At 37.0% G+C, this 26,996-nt stretch overlaps 1 protein-coding gene across 7 annotated transcripts in view; it reads right to left on the bottom strand.

The window, feature by feature from the left end:
• The window catches only part of DLG2 (discs large MAGUK scaffold protein 2), a 2,103,224-nt gene that overhangs the window by 1,952,836 nt on the left and 123,392 nt on the right, over window positions 1-26,996 (bottom strand). Inside the window, exon 1 of one of the 7 annotated variants that reach the window (XM_074400261.1) lies at window positions 18,399-19,999. The exons of the other annotated variants lie outside the window; for them this stretch is intronic. Within the exon in view, the coding sequence (XP_074256362.1) occupies window positions 18,399-18,435 (37 nt within the window). The 5' untranslated portion in view covers window positions 18,436-19,999. Of the gene's footprint in view, window positions 1-18,398; window positions 20,000-26,996 lie in introns of those variants that run through there. 7 annotated transcript variants of the gene reach the window in all.

Here is a 26,996-nt window from a genome sequence, read left to right as displayed (position 1 = left end):
TTATCCCTTCTGCTAGTGATTTTGCTAAGGTACTTATTACCTTTCAAATGATCACTGCAATAGTCTCCAAATTGTTCTCTCTGACTCCAGTCTCAATCAATGATCACTTATTCATTCAACAAATATTTATTAAATTATTATTATATGTTAAGCTCTGAATATACAGTGGTAGGCAAGGTAGCCATGGTTCCCACTCATGTGGAATTTATGGCTTTCATTAAAAGAGAATTAAATTATCGATAGCACAAAGTGTGGTAAATGCTATGATTCATTCATCTAAAAACTACTGTTGAGCAGAATCTACTAATGTATAAAGGCATTGTTCTAGTCCCTGAGGATATAGCAATAATTGACAGACAAGGATCCTGTCCAGGAATAAATACATAATTTTAAAAATAGGATAGTTTCAAGTAATGGCAAATGCTATTCAAAACATAATAAATAGCAATATGATAGAGTATAAGTGGAAGATGTAAGGACAGCTAAGTAGTCTGAGTGGTAAAAGAAGGATTTTCTGACTTAAGCTAAGACCAGAATGATAAGAAAACCAGCCATGAAGAGATCCAAAGGAAGACTATCCCATACAGAAGAAAGAATCAATGTAAAAGCTGTCAGAGACAAGCTGAGACACAATGAGCAAGGAAGTAAGTGGCAGGAGATGAAGTCAGAAAGCTCAATATAGAATATATTAAGTATATCTTTACAAAACATGTCAAAAGATTTGGATTTTATTTTAGGTGTAGTAGAAGGCCATTGGAAGGTTTAAAACAGAGAAATTACATGATCCAATGTACATTTTTAAAGAGACTTCTGACTGGCACGGGAAAAATGGATTCCAGGAACAAAAGTAGAATTAGGAAGGCAAATAAGTCAACTACTAAAGCAACCTAAGCAAGAGATCATGGTGGCTTGGACTAGAGTAGTAGCAGTGGCATAGGTAAGAAGTATAAATATGGTCAAGTTTATATTTAGAGTTAAAGACAGTTAGACTTGATGATAGATTGGATGTGGGGATGAAAAGAAAGAGGAATCAAAGCAAATTATCAGAGTTCAGCATGAGAAATCTGGGTATATGGTGATGCCGTTACCAGGGATGAGGAAGTTACAAATCAGAGGATGCAAAAGAGAAATCAAAAGCTTTATTTTGGGCCAGACACAATGGCTGGTGCCTATAATCCCAGCACTTTGGGAGGCCAAAGAAGGAGGATAGCTTGAGGAGAGGAGTTTCATACCACCCTTGACAACACAGCAAGACCTGTCTCTACCAAAAAGAAATTAGCCAGACATGGGGGCAGGTACCTGTAGTCTCAGCTACTCAGGAAGCAACGGCAGGAGGATTACTTGAGGTCAGCAGTTCAAGGGTGCAGTGAGATTTCATCACCCCACTACACTGCAGCCTTGGCAAAAAGAACAAGACCCTGTCTCAAAAAAGAAGGAAGAAAAAGGAGGAGGAGGGAGGAAGAAGAGGGAGAGGTGGAGGAAAAGAAAGAGGACGAGGGAAGATTAAAAGGTTTGAAAATGTTTTCTTTTTGGACAAGTTAAATAAGTTGTTAGGCAAAGCACAGTGGCATGACAATATATAAGGGGAAATATAATAAACTAATGGTGTCAGGAGATGTTTCCTGTAGAAAAGAAGATGTGAAATGTTTACTAAATAGAGAAAAACAAAATTTTTTAAATCCTCCATAATAGTCAATGTAATATTTATAAAATACACATTTGATTAGAACATTTCTTTCCTTAAGATCTGCCACTAGTTTTTTTTTTTTTTTAATCTACTATAGCATGATTTCTCTGAATACCCCTTAAGATGTCAATCTCCTCCTTCAGACTGTGAGTTCCTTGGGTAAAGAATTCATTGTTATTCATTCAGAACTTATCACAATAACTAGAAAATAGTAATTGTTACTACAAACTAAAACACAGTATTGGGTACATACAACATAGAACATATTTATGTGTTAAGTGGATAAACTAACTGTGTAGTAGTCAAGTTGCTTAGTCTCTCTGATGTTATTTCTTCAATTATGAAAGGCAGAACTTCTTTAATATCACCTCCAACTTTAATATTCTATAAGTTTCTCTGAGATATGTGAAAACATTACATCTGAAAGTCATCAGCAATCAATTAGAATTCCAATCCCGACTTGCATGACACTTAAATGTGCTACAGTTTCTTAACACCTCTGTGTGTGAAATAAAAAATTAAAATATTACTCCACTTAATAGAAAATCTCATTGATAATATAAACCATATTTAAATGTCAAATGATTAAAATAGTAAAAGGAATTCTGTAAATGAAGGAATATTTTTTCTTAAATGATTTGTGATCAGAAATGAGCCTCGATGCCTGCTAAATTATGCCTTACTACATTTGAAAGGAATATGGTCATAGCTAATGATTCACTTTGTTTAATCTTTTACCAAGCTGTTCTTTGGTGTGTGTCAATCATTATAAGAACAAGCCCTAATTTTTTCAATAGTATGTTTATGAAATATAACTCAAATGTACAACCTCTTCCAGATTTTATATTTCTTCACCAGCCTTCCCTATTTTGTTTTTGCCATTGTATCAAATCTCCAATTTTTAAGTATTCACTAATGGCAAAATACAATTTTATGCAGAACCAACTTTTCAAGAAATTATCTCCCATTATATGATATTCAATCTATGTTCAATAGTTTTACTTCATTCACTTACTACCTTAGTGTGTTTTACAGTGAAAAATTTTAATCACAACTTTAAAAAAAAGCTACCAAATTCAAAAATCTTTTGGAAACACAATAAAAATGAAACATGTTCAAGCAATCTAAAAATATAAACTGGGAAACTATATACTGAAATGGCGTGAACAGGGGTAGGAGTGCAAGCACTAGTAGGAGTTATCCTTGACCAAAACATTTACAGCTACAGCTGGGCAAGAAAAAAACGTTAATCCTAGTGGAATTGCTCTACGGCTAAAAGGCAGTATGTAAAGAGTGGGAAAATATCAGTTTCTTTTCAGGATTGTTGTTCATTCAGCACCCTTTTAAAACCTAGACATATTTTGGTGGAAACTTGGCCAATGCTTACAATCTTGTTACCTTTGCTTCCTTAGGCACAGTTAGATGTTACTACCAAGATCCTCTGGAGCTAGGTGCAGCCAGATGTCCAAATTGTGGCAAGTGGAATATAGATAAATCTTCTCTATGGGATGACATGCATGCCCCTGACAAAAGGTGTGCCCACCTCTTCTGGCTGCCAGGCCAGTAAATTACGGTTAAATTCTAGCATAACCTAAGTGATGATTTGCTGAGACTGGCCAGGGAAGAAAGAAACTATACATCTAAAGAATTATTTAAAAACTAGCTGGCATGTAATGTCAGGAGCAAGGAAATAAATCCAGGATTAGATTTTGATGGTGCTTGATAAGAGGGCTAGAATACAGGGGTAGATAACCAAGAATTCATTAATTTAGAAACACTCAGACATGAGATTTAACACCTTAACTGGAACCTCCATGGATGGGGCAAACTTTTTATTGGGTTGGCTCTTAGAAGGATAGAAAAATACTGAAGCATAAGTAACCTTCAGTCAAGTAAAAATCTTTGTGCTTCTCTGGGAGATGGTAGAAGTAGGAACAAAGAAAGAGGCTGAGGGAAGTGAGCATACTGGAATGATTGTATTTCAAAATGCAAGATGACACAGGATTGTATTGTATAAGAAGGCCTAGGGAACATATCATTCACCAAGGCCTTTAAGAAAATAATAGTAAAAAGATCACCAGCGTTACTACGAAATTCAGCAGTGGATCTTCTTCGTGGCCAACGACAATGAAAGAACAGAGAGTAACAGATTTGCAAAAATGACAACACTTAACTGCCAGAAGCCAGAAAGGCTACAATTATATAGTGACTGACAATGTCAGATGAATATCCAAGAGGGCTTCACACACAGAAAGTTTTGGAAGTGGTTAAGAGAGCATGGTGCTCCTAGGGGCAAAATAGAGGGGCAGCAAATATGGGTGCTGCCCTCTCCCATAGATACTTCATTACTTTCAAGAAGGGTTTCTTTAAAAATATTTCATTCCAGGTGACTCAAAAGATACAGAGGTTTACTTTCTTCAAGCAATAATTATTCTTTCTGTGCAGAAGGCACACTTGCTTTAATGTAGCACTACTATTTTCTGACATCTCATACACTTGACCTCTCATTGGAAACTGAGTATTGTGAACACACACATGAATACACACATACATACACGACATGTGTAACTATTAGATTTTGAAGGCACTGTGCCAGTGGCATGGTCTAATCCAAAAGAAAAATGGTAGGCAGGAGGTGACTTTCCGGAAAAGATCTCTGGTCTATCTTCATGAGACAGATGGTGGAAAGGAACACAGCAGCTACCTGTTACAGGCTTCCATCTTTTTTGCATAACTATGCTTCTAATATATTTACTAGAAAGTTGGGTTGGTGCAAAAGTAATTGCAGCTTTGTAATTACTTTTAATGGCAAAAGCTGCAATTACTTTTGCACCAACCTAACAGTGTATACTGCCTTTCTCAGCAAAAACTGTACCTGCCAGAACCATTGATGAGAAGATTCATAACTTTGGTTACAAAGTTAAAAATAAAATATAACCATGAGAATACAAAGGATTGGGAGGTTGAATTTAAAACATTAAAAACAAAAATAAAATAAGAAAAAGAGAAAAAACAGACAAAACAACATAAATCTGGGGAATAAAAGTGTACTAAAACAATGATAGACCAACCTCTACAAATTCTACAAAAAAATGCTGTACCTGGTAGATAGTAAATAGCATATGCTGTTGAGGAATTCAATATCTTGAAAGTAGACAAATACTATCTGCAAAGGGGAGTAGTTAAAAGATTTAAGGTAAAGGATTTTGGATGGTGATGAGAATCTATTACAAGGAAACCAGCAGAAATGAACTCCCGATGTGTTTTTGAGCAGGTTTGGACTCTCTCACCTCCTGGACAAATCCAGGAGAAGCTATAACACTGAAGAAGAGCCACAGCAAAGCCCATTGTGATAGGAGTCTCAATATTCAAAGCACCGGCCACGTGCGGCGGCTCATGTCTGCAATGCCAGCACGTTGGGAGGCTGGGGCAGGTGGATCACCTGAGGTTAGGAGTTTGAGACCAGCCTGGCCAACATGGTGAAGCCCCATCTCTACTAAAAAATACAAAAAATTAGCTATGCATAGTGGGACACGCCTGTAATCCCAGCTACTCAGGAGGCTGAGTCAGGAGAATCACCTGAACCTAGGAGGCAGAGGTTGCAGTGAGCAGAGATCATGCCACTGCATTCCAGCCTGGGCAACAAGAAAAAAAAAAGATTCAAAGCACTAATGAGAACAGGCACACCTCATTTTAAAAAGAGACCCATCTCCACCCGCCTCCACCTCCCAAAGAGATCGAGATCATCCTGGTCAACATAGTGAAACCCCGTCTCTAGTAAAAATACAAAAAATTAGCTGGGCATGATGGCGCATTCCTGTAATCCCAGCTACTCAGGAGGCTGAGGCAGGAGAATCGCCTGAACCCAGGAGGCGGAGGTTGCGGTGAGCCGAGATCGCGCCATGGCACTCCATCCTGGGTAACAAAAGCGAAACTCCATCTCAAGAAAAAAAAGAAAATAAAAAAATAAAAATAAAAATAAAAAGAGACATCTGAAAAAGTGATACACAGTTTCATTTTTATTTTTTCTTTTAAACACACAAATTCTTTTTTTAGAACCTAACACAGTGGGCACTCTATAAAAATAGCCTTTCCATGCATTAGTCTCACATCACTCTGTAAAATATGTACACTGTCTCTAATCTACAGAAGAGAAATTTTAAGCACAGAGATATTAAATAACTTGCCCAAAGCCACATATATGTCTGCTGACTCTAAAACCTACTGTTTATAACTTACAGCTTTGTTTTTTAAAGGATCCCTTCCTCTTTAAGTAAAAGGGCAAATTTTACTTTACAAACCATCAGACTCTAAATTAACCCGCTTGAAAAATAAAATGTTGGTATGGTGTTTTTGAGTTGCTTTAAAGTGACACACATTAAGGATAAAGTGTTTGAGAACATTTAAATGTCTTTTAACTTCACGAGGCATTTTAAGTTTGATAGATTTAGCATGCCTCTACAAAATGTACAATCTAATCGTGTTGAAAGATCAAATCCAGAATAAGCCCTGTTAGCACAAGAAATAACAGTGCCATTTGCTGACATTGAATTAAACGGTTTTGTTATAGATTTCTAAGGGAAATTAGTTAGATTTTACTTTGAAGGCCATAAAATGTTGTTTATGCTCTTTTTTCAAATAACAATTCTTGTAATGAGATAACAAAGACACACCGCTTTGTGATTCTTATAAAAATAAATTTGTTAATAATCACTTAAAATAATAACTTCCATTTATTTAGTAAATACCAATCAGGTAAATGTTCTAGGCATTTTATAAACATCTTATTTAATCATTGCTACAACTCTATAAGATAAAATACTATTTTTCACATTTTACATGTTCATTAAGGCTTAAATAACTAATATTATACAGCATGAATAACACAACCACAGATGCATCTAACTCTAAAGTCCATGCTTTCTCCACTGCGTTCTAGTTGGAGCTATCGCTACCTTAAAAGAAATATTACTCAGTGACAACTCCAGTTTGAAGGGATAGATGTATATGTGTATGTGTTCATATGTTTATATATATATATAATATTTTAAAATTTATAATGCAAATTTGTTTTAAAATGAAAAACTTAAGAAAAAGCATTATATATCAAAGACAATAAACATATTCTGCCATTTTAAAAAAATCTTATAGTCTAATGAATCATGGCAATTTTACATTATTTAAAAGAGAAAGACAATATACAGTGCATCGGTCATAAGTTGAAAATATTGCACTGCAAAGTCAAAAAATCATAAATGGAACCATTATAAATTGAAGTCCAACTGTATAGAAGTGCTAATCTACCATTTAATTGACTAGCTGTATAACTAATCTTACAATTTTCACTTTAAGTCTTCATACTTCTCCCATACTGATAATTTAGCTTTCATTTCTTTAACAAATACTGAATTCCAGAAACATTGACAGACTCCAAGAATAAAATGAACAACACATTTGTTATGCACTGAATTGCATCTCCCCAGCCCCCTACTCAAACTAATATGTTAAAATTTTAGCTCCCAATACTTCATAATGTGACCATATTTAGAGACAGAGTCTTTAAAGAGGTAATCAAGTTAAATGAGGTCATTAGGGTGGGACCTAACACAATATGACTGGTGTCTTTATAAGAAAAGGAGATTAGGACATAAATACAGAAGAAGGAAGACCATGTGAAGATAAAAAGGGAAGACAGCCATCTGCAAGCCGAGAGAGGTTCTGAAGAAACCAAACTTGCCAACACCTTGATCTTGGACTATTAGCTTCCAGAACTGTGAGAAAATAAGTTTCTGTTGTTTAAGCAGCTCAATTTGTGAATATTAGCTCTAGAAAACTAATAGGTATTTCGTGATTTATTTGTGTTCCCTCACTCATTACCCTAAACATTAATGTAAAAATTTGAAGCTTAAAGCTTCTGAAAAGAAAAACTATGAAAAAGTTAAACCCTAAGAAACTACAGAAACCGTAAGTATTTTTATTTTGGAACTTTAACTGAAATTAGAGTTGCACATCAACAAATTTGAGGGAGATAAAGAATGATTTTGAGACAGACAGAAAAAGCAGTTGTTTCCCAAATTGATCTTATCCACTTTCCTTGAAAATGTTTTCCCAAAAGTCTAATAATTCCAGGAACTCTCTTAACTTGGAGGCAGATTAGCGCAATGGACAGATCACTGACCTTACAGACAGTTAAATCTCGGCAGCTAGCTGACTCTGGGCAAGTTATTTAGCATTTCTTAGCCTCGATTACTAATATGAAAAGTAAGAAACTCACAGTTTGACTCAAATGAAATAATTCAAATTAAAGCAATTTTTATACTTGAAAGCACCTTACAAAGATGAGGAATAATTTTCCTGCTCTAGTGATCTAAAAAGCCCTATCAGAAAAGGATATCAATGAATTTCTAATCTAAACTAGACTATTTCTAAGAGATAACATTAAGTTTACCAGTTCCTGGAAATGATTCCTTTTTAAAACACTATATTCTGTATTCTGGAATTTCCACAATTCTCCCAGAGCATTCAAATGATGAGCAGAGACCTTGAGACAAAATTTGGGGTGAGAAAGTAAAAATAAATTCAGACACCAAAAATCTGCCCTGACATTCATCAGGATGGAATAATAGGCACAGATAAAGCTGGCTGGAAAGTTAAAAGGAAACACTATTTCTCCCAAGGACATGCTGCCATTATAAAGTATCATCACAACCCCTTTCTTTGAATGCCTACTGCTTTCTTACTAAGAAACTTTGTTCTATAAAATCAAAGACAATCAGAGACTTTGCTTCTGAAATTCTATCAGTAAAAATGAAATATCCCACTCTTGTATAGAGGTTCTAAGTCACTTTGACATGGAGAAGTAGCCTCTATTTAGGATCCAGGCAATAGCTTCAGATAAGGGTTTGGGGACACAATATTCAACATCTTATCTTTATTGCTTCCAAGGAAACAGATCCATTGCCACATCCATATCTAAACCATTTACACATAGCCTAGCTGCTTCCTCTCCTTTGAGCCTATCAAACACTAATACATTTAAAGTAGTTCCCATTTTTCATTTCTAACTGTGCTTACTTATGCTTCTCTCTCCCTCTCTCTCCTCCCCTTCCTTCCACTCTCTGTTAAATCAAACATGCCAGAAGTTTACCTTAATCAAACAAAACTCAGTCATTATTGATCCTCTTTATTCTGTGTTTTGTTTGTTTGATCAATATCTTCTCTATTATTTCCTTTTTTCCATTTTACTGAATTTATCCTTTTTCTAACATCTTAAATGGGACACTTGGCTTATTAATTTCCTTCCTTTCCTTTTTCTATTTATTTTCCTTGGTTGGAATTTTTGTGCTTCCTGAAACAGAGAATTATGTCTTCTATCAGTTCTGGAAATTTTTCATCCAGGATTTACAAATTGCTTCTGTCACATTAATTCTAGTCTCTTCTTCTGGGAATCCAGTGGGTGATACTGCCTCTTGTCACTCTAACCTCCACATCTCTTAACAACTCTTTCATGTTTTTCTTCTCTTCATGATAATTTAACTCTACCCTTTATTTCATTAATTTATCATTTTCTTTGGTCTAATCTTCAATTAAAACATCCACTTTTTAATTATTATAATTTTCATTTTCAGAAGTTTTATTTTTTATTTCCTCATCTTTTTCACTGTATCTCATTCCTTTCTTAGAGAGTACATGCTTTATTTAAACATTATAAACATTACATGAACTGTTTAGTAATATTTTCTGGTAAGTTTGACTTACAGTGATTATTTCTCATATATTTTGTAGTTTTTATTCTCAATTCATGTTTTATTAAAGCTTTTTTAAGGTTAACTCCCTGAAGCCTGGGTTGAAGCTACATTCAGTGAACGATGATATGCATTTGCTTCTGCCAATCACCTGAGTGCTTTCAAATTGGAACTACCTAAGGTTTTTTTTCGCAGCTCTAGACTATAAAAATGACATAAATTTTAACTTCAAAGTGATATAATGGCAGCCTTTGTGTTTATCAATTTTCAAAGCATATATTTCTATTGTTTTCTACTGAGAGCCCAGTCTAACAAACCTTGTTACTGAGTTGTCTTGTGTATCTTCCTTATTTGACAGGGAGACTTTTTTTTATTTTTTCATCTCAACCCTCACATTAATCACAGAGTTAATTCTTGGCTCTATATGCGTTCTCAGAGATATTTTCCCATCTGTGTAAATACAAGGTTTTTTCTCCTCCACTGAATGGATTACCAAATTAAAACAGGATTGCCAAAATTAGCAAATACCTCTAGATAGCTATGATATCAGCAACCACCTATAATTCTATTTCCAACTCATCTTTTTTGGCCCCCAGAGAATTCCCTTACTTATTTGTGAGCTCACTTAGGAATTTTAAAATATTGTTGCTATTCCATCAAATATTTGTAAATATCTTATAATAGAGATTTTTTTCAGGAGATTTTGTCTGTAATTTTGCTGGTAGTGAAACTCAATTCACCCCTCAACCTACTCCAATCTGGCTTTGACTTTCATCGCTACATTGAAACTGTTCTCACAAAGATAAAACTTAGCTATAATTTTGTATAAGTCTCAATTTATTTGGCCTCTCAGAAGTGTTCAGTGGAACTGAATTCTCTTTCCTTCTTTTCTCAGCTTCCATAACTCTATATTCTCTTTGTTTCCTCCTACCCTTCTAGCTTTTACTTTTCTGCCTCCTTTGTCTGCTCTTCCTCCATATTTCTAAACATTGAAACTGCTCAGAGCTTGTTTCTAATCTTCTCCTCAATCTACATTCTCATCCTAGGAAATCTGAACCACTTCCATGGCTTTATAATATCTACATGCCAACAACCCCTAAATGTATAACACCAACCCAAAATTATCCTCTAAATTCCAAATCTACACCTCTAACTACCTACGTATCTACCCAAATGACAGCATCATTTGGGCACACACCAAAGGCCAAGAGGGAAATAACAACATCTAAATTATTATCTGGTCCAGTGATAATAAACACTTGTGTCAACAATAGTCTGGAAATCCAGAATTCATAAGAATCTCTTTGAGCTAAACTTTGGCTTCATAAGTCATTCTTAGTGTAGCTACATTGAGTCTTTTGTGCTCACAAAAATGAATCTCAGCTTCTTCTCTACCCATTCTAGTATCATTCCAGAATTGGAATATTGATAAAAGGGTTATATAATCAGAAAATCCGTTTCCAGCAAAATTTCAATGGATATAGCCCACTTTCCTTCACCGATGAAAGCAAGTAGCAGCAGACATGGTAGACAGAATCTGTCTCATAGAAAATGCATCTCATTATCATTATTTTGCCAAGATGAGGCTCAATGGGGAGTTTAGTCAGGACTTATCCTAGAGAATTAAACTTATCATTGCCATCTAATGCATCAAGCTCTCTAATAGTGTGCACTGCCTCAATCACAGGATCCAAAGGTGGAGGTCCTTGGATTTCCTTGACCAGAAATTAGCCAATTTCTCCCAGAGACAGGAATTTCATACTCTACATAATCACCCTCACTTTTCTTTTTTAAGTTTAGGGGTACATGCATAGGATTGTTATACAGGTAAACTGTGTCACAGGGGTTTGGTGTACAGATTATTTAGTCACCCAGGTAATAAGCATAGTAACCAATAGGTTTTTTTTATCCTCTCCTTCCTCCCACCCTCTGCCCTCAAGAGGCCCTGCTGCCTGTTGTCCCCCTCCCTTGTGTCCATGTGTTTTCATTGGCTAGCTCTGACTTATAAGTAAGAACATATGATATTTGGTTTTCTCTTCCTAGGATAATTGGTCTCTAGCTCTATTCATGTTGCTGCAAAGGGCAAAATTTCATTCTTTTTATGGGTGCATAGTACTCCATGGCATATGTGTACTTTTTTTATGGTTACATGGTATTCCATGGCACATACATAGCACATTTTCTTTATCCAGTCTACCATTGATGGACATTTATGTTGATTCCACGTCTTTGCTATTGTGAATAGCGCTGCAAAAACATACATATGCATGTGTCTTTATGGTGTAAAGATTTCTATTACTTAGGGTATATATCCAATAATGAGATTTGAGTCAAATGGTAATTCTGTTTTAGATTCTTGCAGAAATCATTACACTGCTTTCTATAATGGCTGAACTGATTTATACTCTCACCAGTAATGTATAAACATTTCCCTTTCTCCACAACCTCACCATCATGTTATTTTTTGACTTTTTAATAATGGCCAGTCTGACTGGTATGAGATGGTATCTCATTTTGGTTTTGATTTGCATTTCTCTAATAATTAGAGATGTTGAGCATTTCTTCATATGCCTGTTGACCATATATATATCTTTTAACATGTATGTCCTTTGCTCAATTTTTAACAGTATTGTTTGGTTTTTGCTTGTAAATTTGATTAAGTTCCATATCAGTTTTCCATATTGCACCTTTGCCAGATACATAGTTTGCAAATATTTTCTCCCATTTTGTAGGTTGTACCTTATTGATATTATAGTTTCTTGTGCTGTGCAAAAGTTCTTTAGTTTAATTAGATAGATCCCATTTGTCAATTTTTGTTTGTGTTGCAATTGCTTTTGGCATCATCATCACGAAATCTTTGCCAGGTCCTATGTCCAGAATGGTATTTCCTAGGTTTTATTCCAGAGTTTTATAGTTTTAGGTTTTACATTTAAGTCTTTAATCTATCTTGAGTTGATTTTTGTATATGGTGTAAGAAAGGCACCCAGTTTCAATCCTCTGAATATGGCTCACCTGTTATCCCACCACTATTTATTGAATAGGGAGCCCTTTACCCATTGTCTGTTTTTGTTAGTTTTGCTGAAGATCAGATGGGTGCAGGTGTGCAGTTTTACTTCTGGGCCTCGATTTGGCTTCATTGGTCTGTTTGTTTTTGTATCAGTGTTTTGGTTACTACAGCCCTGTAGTATAGTTTCAAGTCAGGTAACATGATACCTCCAGCTTTGTTCTGTTTGCTTATAATTGTCTGGGCTATTTGGATTCATTTTTGGTTCTACATGAATTTTAGATTTGTTTTTTTCTAATTCTGTGAAGAATGTCATTGATAGTTTGATAGCAATAGCATTACATCTGTAAATTACTTTGGGCATTATGTTCATTTTAATAATATTTATTCTCCCTATCCATAAGCATGAAATGTTTTTCCATTTGTGAATGTAATCTCTGATTTCTTTGAGTAGCAATTTTAATGGTTGCAGAGATTTTCACCTCCCTAGTTAGCTACATTCCTAGGTGTTTTATTCTTTTTGTGTCAATTGTAAACAGGATTGTGTTCCTGACTTGGCTCTCCACTTAGATGTTGTTTGTATATAGGAATGATACTAATTTTTGTACATCTATTTATATTCCCAAACTCTGCTGAAGTTGGTTATCAGATCAAGAAGCTTTTAGGCAGAGACTATGGTGTTTGCTAGGTATAAAATCATGTCTCTGCAAGCAGGAATAGTTTGACTTCTTCCTTTCCTATTTGGATGCCTTTTCTTTCTTTCTCTTGCCTGACTACTTGGCCAGGACTACCAGTACTATGCTGAATAAGAGTGGTGAGAAAGGGTATACTTGTCTCATTCTGGTTATCAAAGGGACTGCTTCCAGTGTTTGCCTATTCAGTATGTTAGCTGTGGGTTTGCCATAAATGGCTCTTATTATTTTGAGGCATGTTCCTTCAGTGCCTAGTTTCTTGAGGGTTTTTACATAAAGGGATGTTAAATTTTATTGAAAGTTTTTTTGCCTCTAATGAGATAATCATGTGGTTTTTGTTTTAGTTCTGTTTATGTGTTGAGTCACATTTATTGATTTGCATATGTTGAACCAAGCTTGCATCCCAGGGATGAAGCCTACTTGGTTACAGTGGATTCGATTTTTGATGCGCTGCTGAATTCAGTTTGCTACTATTTTGTTGAGGATTTTTGCATCCATTTTCATCAAGGATGCTGGCCTTTTTGTTGTGTGTCTGCCAGGTTTTGGTATCAGGATGATCCTGGTCTCATAGAATAAGATACAAAGGAGCCCCTCCTCATCAATTTTTTTGATTAGTTTCAGTAGGAATGGTATCAGCTCTTCTTTATACATCTAGTTGAATTCAGCTGTGAAACTATTTGGTCCTGGGCTTTTTTGTGTTGGTAGGCTTTTTATTACTGACTCAATTGTAGAATTCACTATTAGTCTGTTCAGGGAGTCCTGGTTCAGTCTTGGGAGGTTGTATGTGTCCAGGAATGATCCATTTCTTCTAGATTTTCTGGTTTGTGTGCATAGAGGTGTTCATAGTAGTTCTGATAGTTATTTGTATTGCTGTGGGGTTGGTGGTAATGTCCCCTTTGTCATTTCTGATTGTGTTTATTTGGATTTTCTCTTTTCTTCTTTATCAGTCTCTCTAGCAGTCTATCTATCTTATTTATTCTTTCAGAAAACCAACACCTGGATTTATTAATCTTTTGTATGATTTTTTTTTTGCATCTCAATTTCCTTCAGTTCAGCTCTAATTTTGTTTTCTTCTTGACTTCTGCTAGCTTTGAGATTGGTTTACTCTTTTATCTCTAGTTCCTCTAGGTCTGATGTTAGGTTGTTAATTTTAGATCTTTCAGACTTTTTGATGCAGGTTTTTACTGCTATAAACTTCCTTCTTAACACTGCCTTAGCTATGTCCCAGAGATTCTTGTATGTTCTATCTTTGTTTTCATCTGGTCAAAGAATTTCTTGATTTCTGCCTTGGTTTCCCTAGTTATCCAGAAATCATTCAGGAGTAGGCTGTTTCATTTCCATGTAATTTTGTGGTTTTGAGCAACTTTCTTGGTCTTGATTTCTATCCTATTGCACTATGGTCTGAGAGTATGGTTGATATGATATCAATTGTTTTGAATTTGCCAAGGCTTATGTCTGACTGTGTGGTCCTCTTTAGAGCTGTGCTATATGGTGATGAAAAGAATTTTTTTGAACAGACAGTATTGTAAGTTTTGTTTTGTTTTGAGACAGAGTCTTGCATTGTTGTCCAGGCTGGTGTACAGTGGTGTCATCTCAGCTCACTGCAACCTCCACCTACCAGGTTCAAGTAATTCTCTTGCTTCAGCCTTCCAAGTAGCTGGGATTACAGGTGCTTACCACCACATACAGCTAATTTTTTGTATTTTTAGTAGAGATGGGGTTTCACTATGTTGGCCAGGCTGGTCTTGAACTCCTGACCTCATGATCTGCCTGCCTCAGTCTCCCAAAGTGCTGGGATTTCAGGAGTGAGCCACTGCCCAGCCTAGTACTGTAGGTTTTTATTAGGTCCATTTGGTTAAGTGTTGAGTTCAGGTCCTGACTATCTGTTAACTTTTTGCCTCTGTGACCTATCTAATACTGTTAGTGGGGTGTTGAAGTCCTGTACTCTAATTGTGTGGGAATCTAAGCTGCTTCATAGGTCTCTAAGAACTTGCTTTATGAATCCAGGTGTTTCTGTGTTAGGTGCGTATATTTAGGATACTTAAGTCTTCTTGTTAAATTAAAATCTTTAACATTATGTAATGCCCTTCTTTGTCTTTTTTATCTTTGCTGGGTTTAAAGTCTCTTTTATCTAAAAGTAGGACAGCAACCCCTGCTTTTTCCAGTTTTCCATTTTCTTGGTAGGTAGCAACATTCATAGGCCCCTTGGTTTTGGGCCTGTGAATGTTGCTACATGTGAGATAAGACTCTTGAAGACAGCATACAATTAGGTCTTGCTCCTTTATCCACTTTGCCTCTGTGTACCTTTTAACTGGGGGCATTTAGCCCACTTACATTCAAGGCTAATATTGATATGTGCAGATTTGATCCTGTTATCTTATAGTTAGCTGGGTATTATGCAGACTTGCTTGTGGTGTTGCTTTATAGTGTCACTGGTCTATATACTTAAGCACTTTTTTGAAGTGATTGGTAATGGTCTTTCTTTCCCATATTTTGCACTCCTTTCCAGACCTATTGTAATGCAGCAACTCTGGTAGTAATGAATTTCCTCATTTGCTTGTCTAAAAGGATTTGTTTCTCTCTTATTTATGAAACTTAGTTTATCTGGTTATAAAATTCTGAGTTGAAAATTCTTTAAGAATGCTTAATATAGGCCCTCAATCTCCTCTGGCTTGTAGGGGTTCTGCTAAAAGGTCCATTGTTGGCCTGATAGGGTTTCCTTTCTAGATGAACTGTCCCTTCTCTCTAGCTGCTTTTAACATTTTTTTTCTTTCATTGTAATGTTGAAGAATCTGATGATTATGTGTCTTGGGGATGGTCTTCTTGTGTAATATCTTGCTGAAGTTCTCTACATTTCCTGAATTTGAATGTTAACATCTTTAGTGAGGTTGGGGAAAACTTCATAGACGATATTCTAAAATATGTTTTCCAAGTTGCTTGCTCTCTCTCTGTCTCTTTCAGGGACACCAATGAGTCATAGATTTGGTCTCTTTACATAATCCCATATTTCTTGAAGGTTTTGTTCATTCTTTTTTACTCTTTTTTGTCTGACAATTATTTCAACAGGCCAGTCTCTGAGCTTTGAGATTTTTTTCCTCAGATTGGTCTATTCTGTTGTTAACACTTGTGATTGTATTACAAAATTCTTTCAGCGTGTTTTTCAGCTCTACCAGATCTGTTTGGTTACTCATTATAATGGCCATTTGTATCTATCAGCCTCTGTATTTTTTTTAATGATCCTTCTTGCATTGGGCTTTGACATTATTTTCAATCTCAATGATCTTCATTCCTATTTTTATTCCGAATTCTATTTCTGTCATTTCAGCCATTTCAGTTTGGTTAAGAATACTTACTGGGGAACTAGTGAGGTCATTTGAAGACACTAGCTTTTTGAGTTTCCAGAGTTCTTGCACTGGTTCTTCTTCATCTGTGTGGCCTTGTGTTCCTGTAACTGAAGCGTAGCTTGAGTACAGTTAGTATACTTCTTTCCTGCGTGTTTCCAGAGGGCTAAGGCTTTGTGTAAGTTCTTTATTTGTAGCTGAATTCTTCTCCTTGTTTTCAAATATTAGTAAAGTATTGTTGGTGTTCAATTTGGGGCTATGATCCAGTAAGTGGCACTTATACGTAATGGCCAGTAGGTAGTCTCTTGCTCAATAGTGTAGCTCCTCTGTATTTCCCCATGATTGCAGCCATGCTTCTTCTCAGTGCTTTGAAAGTATGGGTTCCTCTCCCACTTGAGTGCTAACTACAAATCTTGGCCTGGGACTCTTGGTAGCAGGGGAAGGGATCTTAGCAGTGGTTATGGCAGAAAGCCTTTCACTTGTCTCTTGGGGTACCAACCCAGAGAGATGTGGAGCCACTATTAATCAGTGCAATTGGCCCTGGATGGGGAAGCTGTGCTGTAGACTTAAGCTAGAGAGGTAGGTAAGAGGGAGACAGGCTGGCTTCTTCTCCCTAGGACAACTGCAGCTTGCTGGAGGTGTGGTTAAAGCACTCAGGGTCTTTGCTCCTTCCCCAGTACAAGGACAGCAAGGTCAGTACCACTGCAGTAGAAATGGCAGAGGGGCTTTTGGCTGACGCTGGGAGCTTTACCTCAGAAAAATGTAGAGCCACTGCTACTGGGAACATTCAGCCAGGTGGTGAGACAACTGTTCTGCTGGCTCCACTTGTTGAGAGTGTGGGGTCTAGTGCTCACAGGGATGAGAGACCAGGCTCCTCTCCATATGGTGACCTTGGTATGTTGAAAGCTGACGTGAAGCCCTCGGGCTCTTGGTTTTTTCCCCAGACCAAGGGCAGCAAGGGCAGCACCATTGCTGTGGCAGTGGCAGAGGGTCTGCCAGTTGCCTTGAGGAAACTCAGAGCCATTAACAGTGACTATGTTCAGCTGTGGGTGGGGTGGCTGTTCTGTGGTCCAAAGCCAAGACCCTGTCCGGTAAAGAGTGAGGAGTGGAAGCTCACAGGGAATACACATGATTCCTCACCGTATAGTGGCTATGGTGTGCTGAAGATGCCAGTGTAGTGACTAGGCCCTTTGTTTCTTCCCACACCCAAGAGCAGTTAGGGTGTGGTACTACTGCAGGTATAATTGCGGTGGGGTTGTGGGCTGTCTCTGGGATTTCCTCCTCAGAGAAATGTAGAATCAACTCCAACTGAAATGTTCAGGTTAAGGGAAGTTAGCTGTGCTGGAATGCCAGGCTGACAGGCCCTGTCTAGTAAGAAGAAAGTAAGGTCCAGGACCCATGTGGAGAACAGTCTGCCCACTTTTCCACGGGATGGCTGTAGTGTACAGGGAATCTGCACCACTCCCTAAACAATAAGTACCTCCAGAGCCTGAAGGGGCTGACAGACAGCAAAGGTGACCAGCCTCTCCTTCTGAACGTTCTATCCCAGAGAAGTGCAAAGCTTCTACCAGCCCAAAAGCCCAGACACTGGGTGGCTGAAGACCCAGGCAAGTGGGCCTTATTCTGTGAGATGCAGTGAAGGTGAGGCCTGGAGTCCACTGCTGCTCAGTCCTCTGGATTCAACCACTCTCCTGAGGGAATGAAGGGAGCCTGACCTCTCCCACTGCTGGAGCTCCAGCTACTAATGCTGGGATGCCATGTCCAAGGATTCCACGTGAGCCTGAGCAGCGGCTTTGCCCAGATCCCACATAGTTCTCCATGTCAATCTGGAAGCCCTGGTGTGGTAGGCTCATTCACGGATCACCTAAGCCCAGGGTTGCAAAAGTTATGGCAGAACTGTGGGTTCTTGGGGAACTCTCGCTCACTCACCGTTTCCTGGCAATAGGGGAGCCTCCTCTGGCTCCATGCCACTCCTGGGTGGGCAGTTGTCCTGTCTCACTTTACTCCATTCTCCATGGGTCAAGTTGTTCCCCTGATGAACTCCAATGTTTGCACCTAGATGTTCCAGTTGAAAATACAGTAATTAAACACCACTTTCTTCTCTCTGTGAGAGTGGTGCACACTAGCTACTTCCAGTCATCTTGGCCTCTTCCATGATCACTCAGCAGCAGCTACCAATGGCCTCTTGGCACAGAATATTCACTTTTCAATATTTTAATCGATTTGCCTTGTCTCTAGTCCAATTTCTTCACAACTGTTCTCCACTGAAGGATCCTGAAGAGAAGCTCTAGTTCCCTGCTCTTTGTAGAGCAAGTTCCTGCTTTGAAAAACTAAGACCAGGGTTACACATCTTGTAATTTATGCATGTTTGTGAGATTTGTTGTCTGTTGATGATGCTGTTGGTAAGGTTTTATTTGGGATGAAGGTTGAGGTTTTGAATTTTCATTTGCTTTCACTTTTTTATTGGTTTGATTTGTGGTGGTGCTCATTTATTGGCCTTCACTAGAAAATGAAGAGTAATTTCTCAAATAACCATTGTAAATATATGTTTTCATTTAAAAGCTTCTATTCTTAAACCTTACTATTCATATATAAACAGCAATCATTTTAACTGGACTTGGGTTTCTATGGAAGTTATACATACAAGGGAATCCAGCAGATAAAGAGAAAAAGGCTGTAGAGTACATATATATTAACATTATTTCTTTCTACTTAATGTAAAACACCCTTCTCATCACTTTTCCTCTCTTGGTTTCCTTTCTCAACCTCAAGTTATTATATACTCCATTTGAATGTGTCAAGATGCTTGCCAAAATTAATAGAAGAGAGAAAAGAATATCGTTGAGGGAGAAAATAGATGTTTCTCTTCTTTCAGATGTATTGACAATTGTGACAAAACTTATTTTTACAAGGAAAGAGAACATCAGAAAACTGACATTTGGGCAAAAAATAGTTCACCGTTTCCTGGGTGATCTCTATCATACTTTAGTCTAACTATGCTGCCATGATTGGAGTATATACCATGGCAATACTGAGAGTGAGAGATGTCGTTGAGTACCTGTGACTGAAGAGGTCAGTGATGGAAAATTCACAGAGTGCCCATAGGGAGGTGCCCTAAAAGGATACAGTCAACTTCTTCTAGTAGCTGTACCTGAGGGTCAATGAGTAGCTCAAATAATGGTTGATAGGGAGAAACGTCACATTTTTAAGATACAAAAAGAAAAAAGTAAGTTGCTTTTACATACCCTAAATTAAAAGTCACGAGCTGAGACATTTCAAACTGGAAGAAGTAGATTTTTGTTGGAGTGACTTTTCAAGGAATTAGCTCTAAGTATCATACTCCAAGATTAAAAAACAAAAACAAAACCAGAGCTTTAAAACCATGGTTAACAATTTTCCTGGGTTATACTGGCAGGCCAACTTTAAGTAAAATATTTTCAAATAACCAGAAACAACTAGTACTCAGGAGGTTTACGAACTGAGTACTGATGAGTTGATTTAAGTACCCAAGAAAGGTTATATGGTAGTAGCACATGAGGTGAAATGCATTAGATTAAAACCAGCAGATTTTAAATTGTTTTGAAAGCATTTTCAAATATAACTAGAAACTGAATAAACTTATAACTACACTGTACTCCAACCACACTATCTTGCTCATTTTCATCTTTGGCCTTTGCAGTTGATGCTCTCTCTGCTTTTCTCCAACATCTTTTCAAGCCTTACTCCTCATTTCACTAAGTCTCTGCTTAAAATATCACCTTCTAAAGAGGCCTGCTTTGACCTCATCCAAAATAACCCTGCCTTAGTATGTTTGTATTGCTAAAACAAAATACCACAGACTGGGTAATTCATAAACAATAGAAATTTAGCTGGGTTCAGTGGCATGTATCTGGACTAACAACTACTTGGAAAGCTAAAGCAGGAGAACTGCTTAAGCCCAGGAGTTTAAGATGCAGTAAGCTATGGCTGTGCCCCGGCATTGCAGCCTGGGCAACAGACCAAAATCCCATCAAGAAAGAAAGGAAAGAAAGGAAGGGAAAGAAGAAAGGAAAGGAAGAAAAGAAAGGAAGAAGGGAAGGGAAGGGGAGAGAAAAGGAAAAAGAAAGAAAAAGAAAGGAAAGGAAAGGAAGAGAGAGGAGGGAGGGAGAGAGGAAGAGAAGGAGGGAAGGAAGGAACAGAGGGAGACAAAAGAAAGGAAAGAAAGAAAGAGAAAAATTTATTTCTCATGCTTCTGGAGGCTGGAAATTCCAAGATGAAGGCACCAATAGGATTGGTATCCAATGAGGGCTGCCCTATGTTTCCAAGATAGTCCCTTGTTGCTGCATTCTCCGGAAGAAAGAAAAATCATGTCCTCATACGACAGGAGAGACAGAAGAGCAAGAGAATGCTTCCTTCAACCTTGACCCCTTTTATAAGGTAACTAATCCCACTTGTGAGAGCAGAGCCCTCAAGACTAATCACTTGGCCGGGCGCGGTGGCTCAAGCCTGTAATCCCAGCACTTTGGGAGGCCGAGGCGGGTGGATCACGAGGTCAAGAGTTCGAGACCATCCTGGTCGACATGGTGAAACCCCGTCTCTACTAAAAATACAAAAAATTAGCTGGGCATGGTGGCTCGTGCCTGTAATCCCAGCTACTCAGGAGGCTGAGGCAGGAGAATTGCCTGAACCCAGGAGGCGGAGGTTGCGGCGAGCCGAGATCGCGCCATTGCACTCCAGCCTGGGTAACAAGAGCGAAACTCCGTCTCAAAAAAAAAAAAAAAAAAAAAAAAAGACTTAATCATCACCTAAGGATTGCATCTTTAATACTGTTGCACTGGGGATTAAGCTCCAACATGAATGTTAGAGGGAACACCATCACTTGAACCACAGCAAACTTCATTGCCTTTTAACTTACTCTACTTTATTTTTCTTTATAATATGCATTGATTTTCTGGTAAATTATCCATACTCCAAACAAGGTAGAAAATAATCAAAGCTTTAGAAAAATAGTAATTGTTCTTAAAATTTTTTCTGAGCAAAATAGCTCACTCTGTTTAGTTACACATTTACAGCCCAAAATCTTGGTTGATGTGGTAACTGGGAAAAACGGAATCACTATCTTCATCATCTACTCCCTTGTCTTATGTAAAAAAGCATACTCAAACAAGATTTTAAAAAGGAAAGTAAGCAATGTTCAAATTTAGAGGGGCTTTTATTTAAGTCTTAAAAGTAAGACAATGTCCTGGATTAGGCTGCTGACATACTTTTTATATATTACATAAGCTTATAAAATACTCTTGCAAAATGCCTTCAGTATGTTTTATCTTTAGAGAGTCCAAAGATTAATGAGCCTCATAGAAATGATAAATTAAGTATTTCAAAAGCACATTTGCAAAATAAACCATTAAAGAGTTTTGTCTTTAAAAGAAGGTTAAAGCTAAATATGAAAGAAAAAATTATGAAGATTTTCAAAGAAATAGGGAAGATATACTTAAATAAATTTAGGTTGTAGAATTTTTTGTAAAAGAAAACACAAAAAGCACCAACCATAAAGTAAAAGTAATACCATAAAAAATAGTGAAAAACATGCCACAAAATGAGACACTCATCCCATTAAACAAACAACAAAAGACTCTTTCAGGGATTTCATAATAAACTCCCACATATCAAAAAGAAAAATACAACCCATTAGAATAGTGGTCAAGGATTTAAACAGATATTTTATGAAAATAATAATATACAAATGACCAATGAACATACAAACAGATTATTTACCTAATTAACAATTAAAATAATACAAATTAAAACCACAATAAGCAAATATTCATCCACTACATTGGCAAAAGTGCTGACAATATATATGCTTGGCAAAGATGTAGAACCATATAAAATCTCTGTTGTTGAATGTTTAAGTTGGTATACCTACTTTGAAAGTTGTTTGGTAATACCTAATTAAATAGAAGTATCACAATCTCTAAGATTCAGCAATTTATCTCTTAGAAATAAACTCTAGAAGTGAACATGCAAACTACAGAATGAGAGAAAAATTTCTCAATCTATCTATCTGACAAAGGTCTAATATCCATAATCTACAAGGAACTTAAACAAATTTACAACAACAACAAACCATCAGAAAGTAGACAAAGGATATGAACAGATACTTCTCAAAAGAAGATATTTATGTGGCCAACGAACATATGAAAAAAATTCCCATAATCAGTGGTCATTAGAGAAATGCAATCAAAACCATAATGAGATACCATCTCATGCCAGTTAGAATGGTGATTATTAAAAAGTCAGGAAATAACAGATGCTGGAGAGGATGTAGAGAAACAGGAATGCTTTTACACTGTTGGTGGGAGTGTAAATTAGTTCAACATTGTGGAAGACAGTATGGTAATTCCTCAAGGATCTAGAGCAAGAAATACCACTTGACCCAGCAATCCCATTACTGGGTACGTACCCAAAGGATTATAAATCATTCTACTATAAAGACACACACACGTATGTTTACTGCAGTACTATTTACAATAGCAAAGACTTGGAGCCAACCCTAATGCCCATCAATGATAGACTGGATAAAGAAAATGTGGCACGTGTACACCATGGAATACTATGCAGCAATAAAAAAGAATGAGTTCATATCCTTTGCAAGGACATAGATGAAGCTGGAAGCCATCATTCTCAGCAAACTAACACAGGAACAGAAAACCAGACACCACATCTTCTCACTCATAATTGGGAGTTGAACAATAAGAACATATGGATGCATGGAGGGGAACATCACACATCAGGGCCTGTTAAGGGGTGGGAGAGCATTAGGACAAATACCTAATGCATGCAGGGCTTAAAACCTACATGATGGGTTGATAGGTGCAGCAAACCACCATGGTACATATGCCTATGTAACAATCCTACATATTCTGCACATGTATCCCAGAACTTACAATTTTTAAAAAGGAGAAATGTACTCTGGAAAAATTCTTATGCACCTGGACACACATACAAAAATGTTCATAGCAGCAGTGATTTTAATAGCAAAGGCTGGAAACAACCCAAATGTCTACTCACTCTGGAATGAATACATTACAACATAATTCTGCCATAGAATACTGTATAGCAATAAAAACTGAACAAACACTATTCCCTACAATATAGGTGAATCTCATAAGCACATTCCAATATGAAGAAGAAAGAACCAAAAGAATATATAAAGTACCATTCAACTTAAATAACATTCATAAATAAGCAAACTAAATGATATATTTTGGGGATGCATACAGAGGTGATTAATTATTACACTGTACAGTAACTACACTGTACCATTATAAGTGTATTTTATAATTTTTTGCATTCAAATTTTCTTAAGGTTAACTTTTAAAAGACTGAAGGAAAGAATAATAGCTTTCTTGACACTTCTTTTCTTACTCTCCTAAACTGACCCATCAACAAATTCTAATGACAATATATATTCAGTATCCAGCCACTTCTCATCCCTTTGATCCGAGTCACTATATTCTCTTTCCTTTTCCATTGCAGTTGACTTCTTACCAGTCTACCTAGTTTTACTCTTTCCCATATAGCCTATTCATAGAGTATCTAGGATGGGTGCTATCGTTTGAATGTTCCCTCCAAAATTTATGTTGAAACTTATCTCCAATATGCTTTTAAAAGGTGATTGGATCATGAAGGTTCTTCTTTCATGAAAGAATTAATCCTTTTAATGGATTAATGAGTTATAATTGGAGTGGAACTGGTGGCTTTACAAGAAGAGAAACAAAGACAAGTCATGGTGGCTCATGCCTGTGATCCCAACACCTTCAGAGGGCAAGGTGAAAGGATGGATTGAGTTCAGGAGTTCAAGACCCACCTAGACCATATAGTAAGACCTCAGTTCTAATAAAACTCAAAAAATTAGTTCAAAGAAGGAAGAAAGGAAGAAAAAAGAGGAGGAGACTATTTTACAATAGCAAAGACTTGGAGATAATCCAAATGTCCATCAATGATAGACTGGATAAAGAAAATGTGGCAGATACACACCATGGAATACTACACAGCCATAAAAAACGATGAGCTCATATCCTTTGTAGGGACATGGATGAATCTGGAAACCATCATTCTCAGCAAACTGACAGAAGAACAGAAAATCAAACATAGCACATTCTCACTCAAGCAGGTGTTGAACAATAGAAACACATGGACACTGGGAGGGGAGCATCACATGCTGGGGTCTGTTGGGGGGGAATAGGGGAGGGACAGTGGGGTGTAGGGAGTTGGGCAGGGTAACATGGGGAGAAATGTCAGATATAGGTGATGGGGGTGGAGGCAACAAACCACATTGCTATATATGTACCTATGCAACAATCCTGCATGTTCTGTACATGTATCCTAGAACCTAAAATGCAATAAAATATATTTTTTAAAAAAGAAGAGGAGGAGGAGGAAGAGGAGGAAGAAAAAGATGAAGGAAGAGGAGTAGGAAAAGGAGGAGGAGGAGGATGAGGATGGGATAACTAGGTACTGCCAAACAGCTTAGGAGGAGGAGGAGGGGAGAAGGAGGAAGGGAAAGGAGGAATGGAGGAGGGGAGGAGGAGGAGGGAAGGAAAGATTAGAACAAAGAAAAGGAAGAAGAAGGAAGAGGAGCAAAGAAGAAAGAAGGAGAAGAGAAGAGGAAGAAGAGAAAGAGGAAAAAGAACAAGGAGGAAGAGGAGAGGAAGAGGAGGAGAAAGGGGAGAAGAAGGGGGAGACAAAGAAGGAGAGGGAAGAGGAAAAGGAGGAGGAAGAAGAAGAAACAGAGAACCTGAGCTGGCTGCTCAACTCCCTCACCATGTGATAGATACTCTGTGCTGCCTTGGAACACTACAGAGCCCTCAACAGCAAGAATGACCTCAGTAGGTGTGCTCCCTTAACTTTAGACTTCTCAGCCACCATAACTGTAAAAATTAAATTCCTTTTCTTTATAAATTATCCAATTCCCAGGTATTCTGTTGCAAGCAACAGAAACCACTAAGACACTGGATCTTTTTAAACACTAGTCAAATCCCTCCTTTGTTCACTCTGCTGGAGCCATGGTGACATGCTTGACGTTTCTCCAATATGCCATGTATACCATGTACGATCCTGCCTCAAAGCCCTTACACTTGCTATTCCTTCTTCCTGATTAACCCTCTCTCAAGTCCTTCAGCTCTTTAATTGAATGTCACTTTACTAGAAATGACGTCTTCCCTTTCTACCTTATGTATTCTTTTATCCCCCTACTCTGTTTTATTTTTTGTGGTGCTTACCAGCTGACATATTAAATATTTTATTTATTTTATATCTCTCCTCTCTAGGTTGTAAGATCCATGAGAACAAGAATTTCATCTATTTTGTTAACTAATGTATCCCTAGTTTCTAGAACAACTGATGGCAAATTATATGCACTCAATAGTTATTAAATGAATATTAAATAAAAACAAACATATCAAAGTGTTAACAGTAGAGGGTAAAAGTATTTGTGTTCTCTGTATTTTTCAAATATTCTACTTTGAAATTATATTAGCTTTATAAACAGAAAAATAAGCTATTACTCCAAGACAGTAAAATAGCACCTAGGTTAGTATCTGACAGAGAGTAGACAAGCAATAAACATTTATTAACTTGTTATTTAATCCAGATAAGAAAGGCTAACAATGACCAACATATATATGTTGAATATATATATATATATATAGACTATGTTGAAGTCAACACATATAAAAAAGTAATAGTATAGTTTATTTCCAGCTTTAATTGTACTTGCTACAATTTGCATTGTTTCCTCCTAAATTACAAGCGTGAACATGGGTTTTTATTGTGAAATGCTATCCAAGAAATATTTACTCCATGTTACAGATTTTGAAGCTCATGATTTCACTTCCATAAAGAAATACACAGTAATTGTTAGGGCTTGCAGAAATAAATTTCTTTTAATCATGGTTCAAGGAATCCCATGCCCATCTACACCTGAGTCCTGAAAAGAAATAAATCTAACAGAAACCAAGAGCTTTTCTTCAAAAGACAACCTATATGGAAATTAAACTACTGCATGTAAAATGAACCAAAAACTTAAAATCATACTCTAGAAGCTAATCTCATAAAGCTATTTCTTATCCTAACATAAATTTCTAGATCCTAAAGGAAATCTCAAAAGTTGGGCATTATTTTAAAAAATAAGTGCCTCACTATACAATACAAACCACATGGACTAATCTGAATGCTTGCAGAGAAGAACAAGCAACCAGGACGGTGAAGGGCTCACTGGCAGAGGAAAGACAATCTAAGGGCAGGATGTATATAGGCTTTTCATCTGAAAGACAACGACATATTCTAGCTGTCTCAACATTTTTTAATATATTAATGTCATACAGAAGAACTGATATTTTCCGATGTATCTAAAACACAGACCTATTATTATTTTTCATTGACTTTATTCAACAAATATTTACTGTGTACCTACCATGTGTCAGCTCAGTGATAAATGCTGATGATACATAGTGAATGAAATCACTGGGTTAAAAAGGCTTAAAA

The sequence above is a fragment of the Saimiri boliviensis genome, chromosome 6, assembly GCF_048565385.1.
Source record: "Saimiri boliviensis isolate mSaiBol1 chromosome 6, mSaiBol1.pri, whole genome shotgun sequence".
Lineage (NCBI taxonomy): Eukaryota > Metazoa > Chordata > Mammalia > Primates > Cebidae > Saimiri > Saimiri boliviensis.
Note: the sequence above shows the minus strand (reverse complement) of the source record. Positions and strands in the feature narration are given on the sequence as shown.